The sequence below is a fragment of the Leiobunum rupestre genome, chromosome 7 (genome assembly GCF_980474605.1).
Source record: "Leiobunum rupestre chromosome 7, qqLeiRupe1.1.hap1, whole genome shotgun sequence".
Lineage (NCBI taxonomy): Eukaryota > Metazoa > Arthropoda > Arachnida > Opiliones > Sclerosomatidae > Leiobunum > Leiobunum rupestre.
The window spans coordinates 15,213,919-15,223,057 of record NC_143390.1 but is presented as its reverse complement, the minus strand read 5'-3'; the positions used below and the strand labels follow the sequence as shown (position 1 = coordinate 15,223,057).

Here is a 9,139-nt window from a genome sequence, read left to right as displayed (position 1 = left end):
TCCGACCCTTGAAATTTCCCTAGTTTTCCAAAACACTAAAAAGAATGATATTTGCCAACGTCCTTTCCGTGTGGGGCTGTTCGAAAAGAACGAATAACGATAACGTATCATTCAATGCGTCGCTAAAAAGAATTTCTACAAACAATAATACAATAAGCGAATGGCGATACATAGGTATAAAAAATTACAATTTACTAATACCATATGTAACATAATTACTCATAAGTATGCCACTGTACCTTTATTCCATTCAAAAATCTTCACTAAAGGTTTGTTTCACCACGAACCAGTAAAAAGATGGACTACGTTAGATTTTAACCTTTTTATTCATCCTAGTAATTTTGGGTGTCACACTATTGGCAGAGATCCTGGCAGTTATAGAGATGCGAAACTCCCTATACCCTAAGCAAACCAGTTTTTTTAAAATTTTTGCCGATCGCAGCGACGCCTGTACGTGGGGAGTAATCACAGAGATCCTAGGATTGTTACCGTTGTTTACATTTTTTTTGGGCTAACGCCAACGAAGAAGAAACCAAGTTGAAACTGAAATTGAACTATAATTTATTAGTTTAAGTATTTTTTATACATTAGTATATATTTAAAATTTATTTGAAATAAAGTTCATATTTTAACTGTTTATCATTTTAAAATATTTTAGGCCTTGTTTAACCACAATAAAGAAATAAGAAACAGGATTTTTGAGAAATTAGGACTAAATCAAGGATTTACGCTAATATTTTAAAGTTTGTTAATATTTAGTGATTAACTTTAAGTAACTTGCGATCTAAACGTTTCTGGGCCTTGTTATTGGTATCTTTTTCAAAAAGATCACGTCTTCCTACATTTTCTAGCCATTGTTTTGAACTGTATTTTGAAAAACAAAGATTAAAATATAACTCTAATTAAAATAACTTATGTTATATCCCACCGTCCTTTTTTTTTTGGAAACTTAAATAAAGAAATGCGCTGTTTTTCTTTACAAGAATTACAAAAACAATAGGTTTCAGGCATTTTAAAACTTAATTTCGAAAATAAAACGCGTTTACAATTTTTGCGTCTCTCGGCTTGAAACGGGCGCTTCCTTCCGGCCGAAGGGCGGCGCTGATGCTTGCATTTTTTTTGTCAGGTTTTCGGCGGAGTTTCGCATCTCTATAACTGCCAGGATCTCTGCTATTGGCTACTAACAATTTTTTGCGTCGGAATTTTAGTCAGCCCAATGTAGGCTGTAGCTTTATTGAAATTTATAAACTCGCTCGGTTTGTGCGGATGAAGTTAAATTATGAGTAATTTAGAAAAATTAAAGGTTAGGGAAAATGATCAATAAGTGATCGCTTTCCGAAACTGGAAAAAAGTCGTCGAAGTCGAATATTCCACCAGCGTTATTAAAACCCATATCAAGCCTAGAAGAGTTAAGCCTAGGCTCAAAAGATTGAAAAGAATCTGCAAAGACTCCAACCATTGAATTGGGAATAATACTGCTAGAATTACAATTACCATTTCGGTTGCCATGGTTACACGGGACCTGTTCTGAGAAGACTGTACGATATTCATCTTTATAATTGGGCGGTAGCGCCATCTATATTTTGTAAAGTTATATGATTCGCGCAAAAATTCAATTGCAATATAGTTGCCACCACTAGAGACAGATGCCGCCACGGTTGAACGATATAGTTTAAAAAGTCTCCATATTGAACGAAATTGGTCCCGCGCTAGCCAGATTTATTTGTACCTCTATTTATTCCCAACTCAATGACTCCAATCTTGTAGATGCCCCGGAAAAGATCAACCTGAATTTCAACTATTATTTCAAATAAACCTGCTTCTTTTATTGGACAATGCAAATTTATTTTAGAACGTGAGTCTCCAAGAACTTCATTAATTTGCAAATTAATTACATTAACAGAACTTGACACTATATTGTAGTTCATTTTAGCAAAGATAATTTAGACTCGTACCCTAGATTCGAAATCACACTCTCGCGCGTTGCCGATAGCGTTTACCCACTTCCCGCCGGAACTCAGAAAAAATTCGCTCCATGGTTTGCGCCTTACCGTAACCACGGCCAACTTCGATCACGCGCTGCCGCGCTATATAGCGTGGCAGTGCGTGCAACCGATGGAGCCCGATTTTTCTGAGGTCACATGCCGGAAAAGGGTAAACGCTTCGTAACAAAATCGTCAATGTGAAAGCCATAGAAATCTCATAGGTAACTAGAATGCTGCCGTGTAACTGGCAAATGGGCCAAACGCCGTGGCAGACGATAGGCAGATCTCAGCCAATCAGAGCTCAAAGAGTGGTTCTGCCAAGAATTTAATGTCACCAGAGAGAATGACGTCACCCATCTCCCATTATAGTAGCAGAATCAAGAAGGATTATTATCCTCCTTGACGGAACCACTCTACGGCCTCTCATTTCTGAAAGTTCAAGGCGAACTGGCGTCAAGCTCGGCCGTAGGCGGCAGCATTCTAGTTACCTATGAGATTTCTATGGTGAAAGCTCTCAGTATTCGAATCTAGGGTACGAGTTTAAATTGTCTTTGATTTTAGCTACTAAGCCTTGGTTGTTCAAACCGGTTTGTTAATTAAAATAATGGCCGTCGGTTTATCAGACGTAGAGCTAATTGGGCGACGGCATTATCGGCATTTGAGATTTGATGACGTCAAATATGACATCAAATATTACGTAGGGTACGGATGACGCAATATCTGTGAAACAAACCGTTAGTGAAGAAATAGAGCTAGTGGCATACTTATGAGTAATTATGTTACATATGCTAATACTAATAAAAATTAACAAATAAATATATATATTTAGAAAATTTGATACTTATCGAAGATGCCCGGAAAAGGCACCACGCATTATCTATCACGGGTTAAAATATACGATCAGGATATAACAGAAAATATCACCAAAATAACGCGTGAGTTTTTAACTTTAAATATTTAGCATTTGGCTACCTACGTAACCAGAAGTTTATAATAAATCCCCTTCAGGAGAAGAGAGAGTATTTAACTTCACGATTTCCTTGAAACACCCTTTAAACGAGTGGGCGTGCACAAATTCAAGCGACCGAAAAATTTTTAAACCTATAAGTTTTTCTCTAATAATTATAATTGTTATTTTATAGCCGCATCCAAAACCTTTCTGGTAAACTGGATAGGCAGGAAATAAATGTGGAGCAATTTTTGGATGCTGCAAAGCACTGCGTTAATCCAGGAGGTGCAATCGGTAATTTAAGTTTAAATTTTTAATCCTAAAATAAAACGCTTTAATTTGTAAATAAAATTAGAAGGTGCGCTCCATGTTGCGGCTCATGACGGAGACCCACCACCCGCTGGGCCCTAATGTTCGTAATTGGGTTTATAGCCGTACATACAATACTAACGTAGATATTCGCGATAAACAATTACTGTGCACCGGTTTCTCTCATAATCTCTGCGGGTAAAACAACTATTTCTAACAGTAACGTGTGAAAAGATATGTTTTGTTTGAGTAATTACTCCTAAAATATTTAATGAACCATTCTTAATTTTTTACCTCTCCGAGGGGACTATGTCCCTTAGGAGGGGCTTTACAATCATCGTGTCTCTGTGTGTCTGTCTATATTCTGCGAACGCGTTACCGGGGCAAAGTCCAAAACGCGTTACCAGAAATACATGAACCGAAATTATCAGTGAGCAAATTTTTCTCGGAATAGCGAGGTCTTGTTAATTTTTCGCCTCCCGCGACTACAGGGAAAATTTCGAATGCACCACGGGTAACTAGACCACCATCTAGTGAGGCTAAGATAAATTATTTCATCGAAGAATGACAAACGTGGTCTGTAAACCTAGGCTTATAGGCGTGTTTTGTTATTGATAGCGGTCAGTGGAAGGCGGTAGCTGCAGCAGCTGGCCGGGAGTAGTGGCTCACTCCTGTAATCCCAGGCGTCCGGGAGGCAGAGTTTGTGGATGGCCGTGTGAGGATGACAACCAATCCCCTAACGGGTGGTCGGAATACTTCCGCCAAGGGTGTCCCCACCCCTGTCCCCACGTATCCCCCCGTTGGCGTGGCCGTTACACATATCTCGCCCTGATTAATCAGTTATTGTGTGTGTGCTGGTGTCTAAGGCCTCGGGTCGACACCGATGTGTGTGTATCTCAAAAAAAAAAAAAGCTGCAGCAGCTGTCCAAAATGGAAAAAGTAGATGAATTAAACACCTTTTTAACTCATCTTACTAGACCATTTATGTTTGAAAGAACAGAGAAATACGTTAGTTTTATTAGAATCAGAAAATATTCAGAAGTATTTAATGGAGCTACTTAAGATATAAGAAACCCAGATACAAATATATAGGCTTGCAGTAGCAAAGAAATAGAAGGCCACGGAAGAAGAAGAAACTAAAATCATGGACTAATGAACATTAATTAGTCCATGCTAAAAGAAAAGAACTAGTAGAAATAAGAAAAAATAATGTTGATTTCGTTTAAGAGTAAGGCTACCTTTACGTTGCTATTCAGTTTTATATTTCAAATAAAACAAGTACAATTATTTTAACAAAATAACACAAATATTCATTGTGTATAATTCTTAACGTAGTCAAGTTAGACTAGTTTTTGCCTTTCTTCCACTGACACATTATGCACTTCTAATTTTTCCCCAGCAGCATATTTTATTTATATATTTTTTTTATCGAGAAAGTTTCGCTCGGCAGTCGCCAGGTAGCGTATTCAAACCTTCGCCGCGTAGGTGGGGAGATTCTCTTTTCGAGGAGGGGAAGATGACACGCGGCCACTAAGGTGGGGGAAAACGGGGAACTTGCATCCCGTGTTAGAGGAATAGGACGCTGATAATTTCGGTTTATGTATTTCTGATACCATTTATACAAGAATGTATTGAGGTTACTAAGAATATTGGACCACAGGATTCTGATTCCCATCCTCGCAGCCTTTAGAGCTTAAATTCGTCTGCTTTCCCATTCAAGTTTGCTATATGGTATAACCTTGAATGCAGACGAACTTTCTCCACAAAAGCTGCGAGGATGGTACCAGGGGTTAATGCTATGCTCAAATATTCTTAGTAACCTCAATACATTCTTGATTTATACTATTATCTGTGACTTCTGTTGTACTCTAGTCTCAAATGACCCTTTTAACTCGTTGTACCGTATGCAGCCCTTTTATTTGTATTTTGTAAGTTTTTGTTGTTTAATTAATAATCTGTAACTATTTTGATGTACTGTACGGCCACATATAAGCTAACACTAGCTTTAGTGACCGATTTCTTTATTATATAAATAAATAAATAAATAAATAATGATCCAAATTAATAAAATGGAATGGCTTATTTCCCGCTTTGACCACGTGGTAGAAGTTGCAGACGACAATTTGGCCGCATGTCTGGCTTGTCTAAAATATATTGTTATTAAAGTAACCACAGTTGCTGTAAACGGTTATAGAAATTAAAATTAATAATAATGGAAAGCGATGCTTCAGATATTGAACTTGAAACTGAAGTGGATTCTGATAGCGATGTTGAGGTAAATTTAGGGTGGTTATGAATTTTCTAACCTTGGAAACTCATAATGTGAATTTTAGCTTCAAAATGCATTTGCTAGAGGAGAATTAAAACCTGGACTTCATGCTTTAGTACCATTTGTTAAAAAAGAACACATAAATGATGTGGTAGGAACCTGAAACCTATGTTATGCACTCTTTCTTTATACTTCAGAATTTTTATTCATAGAATGGATTAAAACAGAAATTAGAAGATATTAAGTCTTCGTTAGACTGGTTGGAACGCTTAGACCTGACTAATAAACCCATTCCAACTGTGATTCATGATTCCCAACTGGGAAATATAGATATAAAGATATCTAAAAAAGGCAAACCTATAAAAGAGGATAATGAAGATGATGTACATAATGATTTTAAGAGAGAAATGCTATTTTATCGTCAAGCTCAAGCAGCTGTTCTACAAGGAGTACCAAAATTACACAAATTGGGAATAGCCACAAAGAGGCCAGAAGATTACTTTGCACAAATGGCAAAATCTGACGAACACATGCAAAAGATAAGACAAACTTTATTAAGCAAAGAAAAAGCTCTAGACCGATCAGATAAGGCCAAGAAATTAAGGGAATTAAAGAAGTATGGAAAGCAGATACAGAGGGAAGTTTTACAACAGCGTCAAAAGGAAAAGAAACAGATGATAGAATCAGTTAAAAAATATAAAAAGGGTAAAAGTTATTTACAAAATCAAGTAAATACTGAAACTGATAACCTTTTTTTTAAGGGCAAAAACAATCACTTGATTTCATTGAAGAAAACAAGAATCCAAAAACAATGAAAAGGAAAATTGATTCTAAGTGATTAAGTGCTATATACTTGATTAAATTATATTTTGTTACTAAAGTATATTAAAATCAAATAGGTCTAACACTAAAAGAGAACATAAAGTTACCAAATATGGTTATGGAGGACCAAAGAAAAGGACTAAATTTAATACATCTGAGAGTGCAGCAGATGTATCTGGATTTAGGAAAGGAAAATCTAAAGGAAAGGGTCCTTCTAAGGTATTAATTCAATTTAATTGACATATTGTAGTTAATTATGATATATTTTTAACCGTCTTAACTATTATTAGAATCGCCCTGGTAAAGCAAGAAGGCAAAATATCCATAACAGAAGACGTAGATAATTATTTCTCAATTTTATTGTATTTAGTGTCAATAAATGTATTTTGTCTATGCTATAAACATTTTGTAATTAATTCATCTTGATGAAGGTTCCCAAATTAGAAGTCACTTTCAATTCTCCCTATAACAGAACTGGCCTAAGAATGAAATAATAGAGGCAAGTTTACCATTTTTTATAAATGTTAGAAAAGTAGTTGGCAAAGCCCATTATATCAGTAATAAATTTAATGATTAAATATCTGGGCCACCTATTTGTCCAAATTGAAATTTTGACCATCAAAAGTTTACATTTCCTGCCTATTCGCTAGCGAAACGGGTATATGTGGCGCTGCAGTCGTAACCCTAGTTAGTGGGCTTTCCCGCTCACTTTGGTAATCAAAAACAAACGATCGCCATGGCGAACGTTAGGGCTAGGAATAGAAATTGTGCTGAATCATTTATATTTGTCGCCTATGCCTGCTATGATAGACAAGTTAAGCCAAGAACTTAAGAAGTTCTTACCCAACTTCGAAAACTCAAGTGATCATTTCCTAAGATTTACTATTAGCGTTTATACTTCGGATTCTAGTATTTTGTAGTTTGAAGGCGATGCCATATTTCTCCGAAGGCTTACGTGACATATCCCATAATGCTATGGTGTATAAATAAAAATACTTATTATTTAAATTTTCCAGCTGAACGAAAGGAGAGAGATAGTGTAAAATGTTTGATCGGCTTGTCAAAAAGCCAAAATAATGTTTAAAATTAAAATGAGCCCAAGTCTTCTTTAATTAAGGTGAAATTGGTTTGATTATACAAGGAGAGACATTTGCGGTAAATGCGGCTCATGCTGAAATCCACACATATAGCAGCCTTCCCCCGCGCAGACTTTACAGCATGAAATCCTGCCACTGGTCACCCTGCGTCCAACTGAGGGTTCACTGGTCATTCTGCCAAATTCGCTACTTGGGTTAACTCAATAACTGGCCGTGTTCCTAAGAATTTCTGCTTCTTTCTAGGTACACATGCAGTAAATCCTTTATGAAAACTGTCTACACGTCCCTTATCCTACCGGTCATTGATTATGGGTCTATATCCCTTTCATAAACCTTTACTTGGTGGAATTCAGGGAGTATCAGGGGTAGAGTTTCGTTTGGCCGACCGAACATTTGGCCGACTGCTCATGTGGCCGACTACTCATTTAACCGACTGCTCGTTGGGTGGTTGGACGATACTAGGTGCGTTTGGCTAGGTACTGTCCTCTAGGTCGCGTTTTAGAAGGCCCAGCTTGGTTATAAAGAACGGGGCTGGGGGGGCGCCGGTCTGGCCCCCCAGCGCTCGAGCGATACTTAGAATACATTGCCCATTCTATAAGTCAACCTAACACTATAGACATAGTTTAGGACAGACATAGTGCGTTAGTTTTATCAATAAAATGTCTATAAAAAAACTATATGTAAATAGCGCCGGTTTGACATCCTTAAAACACATGTGTAATCTAGAACACGAGGTTTCTTAGAAAGTGTCATTTCGCACAATGACCAGAGTTGTCTGTGCTGCCGATTAATAAAGTCATTTTATACTACTCAACGAATCTTTACTTTACAACTAGAGTTGCAGTTAGATATCGCTACATGGTGTCAGAATACTGAACCCGTCCTTGCGTCCGTAAACAGCTGCGTCTTATTCTTCAAGATGGATGGCTTAAGGGCTCCGCCGGAACTTCATTTTTCGGGAAATGCAGATCAGTCGTGGCGTGTTTTCCGTCAACGGTTCGAGCTATACGAAGCGGCAACAGCACCGCGGGAAGGTCGATCCGACACGCAGAAACTCTCACTTTTACTCCATGCTGCTGGACAAGAAGCGATAGATGTCTTCAACACGTTTACCTTTACGGAAGCGGCTCCACAGTCCTATGATAATGCGGTGACGAAGTTCGGGACTTACTGTACGCCGAAAAGAAACGAAACCTACGAGAGGTTTATTTTCAGAGGCCGAATGCAGAAAAAGGGAGAAAGCATCGAACAGTACGTGGTCGATTTGCGGCTCAAAGCGAAGTCCTGTAATTTTGGAGACTTAGAAGAGTCACTTATCCGAGATCAAATTGTCTACGGAGTATCAGATCAGAAGGTGCGAAGGACCCTTCTCGCCGAGGAGAATTTGACCCTGAAACGTGCCATGCAGCTCTGTCAAACGACGGAAACCATGTTACATCAGATGCAGACTTGGTCCGGGAGCGCTACTAATGGTGAGACTGTCGACGCCGTCACCAAATACGGTTACAAGAAAAAACGGAAAGAGTCTGAAACGGGGAGACCACAAAATCACAAGAAAAATAGTCAGCAACAGGGAGGTCAAAAGTCCATTATAGTAAAAGAATGCAGTCGTTGCAAAAAATCCCACGAGCGGAACAAATGTCCAGCGTTTGGGAGGACTTGCCGAAAGTGCAAAGGAAAAAATCAATTCGCAGGAGCTTGCACAAAA

The 9,139-nt window shown here is 38.0% G+C and overlaps 1 protein-coding gene across 1 annotated transcript; it reads left to right on the top strand.

Annotated features, from left to right (window-relative positions):
• Positions 1-5,391: 5,391 nt before the first annotated feature.
• LOC149934877 (putative rRNA-processing protein EBP2) lies at positions 5,392-6,736 on the top strand. Its single transcript, XM_090181365.1, has 6 exons — positions 5,392-5,518; positions 5,577-5,663; positions 5,725-6,217; positions 6,274-6,346; positions 6,412-6,553; positions 6,625-6,736. The coding sequence occupies exons 1-6, from the start codon at positions 5,456-5,458 to the stop codon at positions 6,676-6,678; spliced, it is 912 nt and encodes a 303-aa protein (XP_090037491.1). The 5' UTR covers positions 5,392-5,455; the 3' UTR covers positions 6,679-6,736.
• Positions 6,737-9,139: the final 2,403 nt, after the last annotated feature.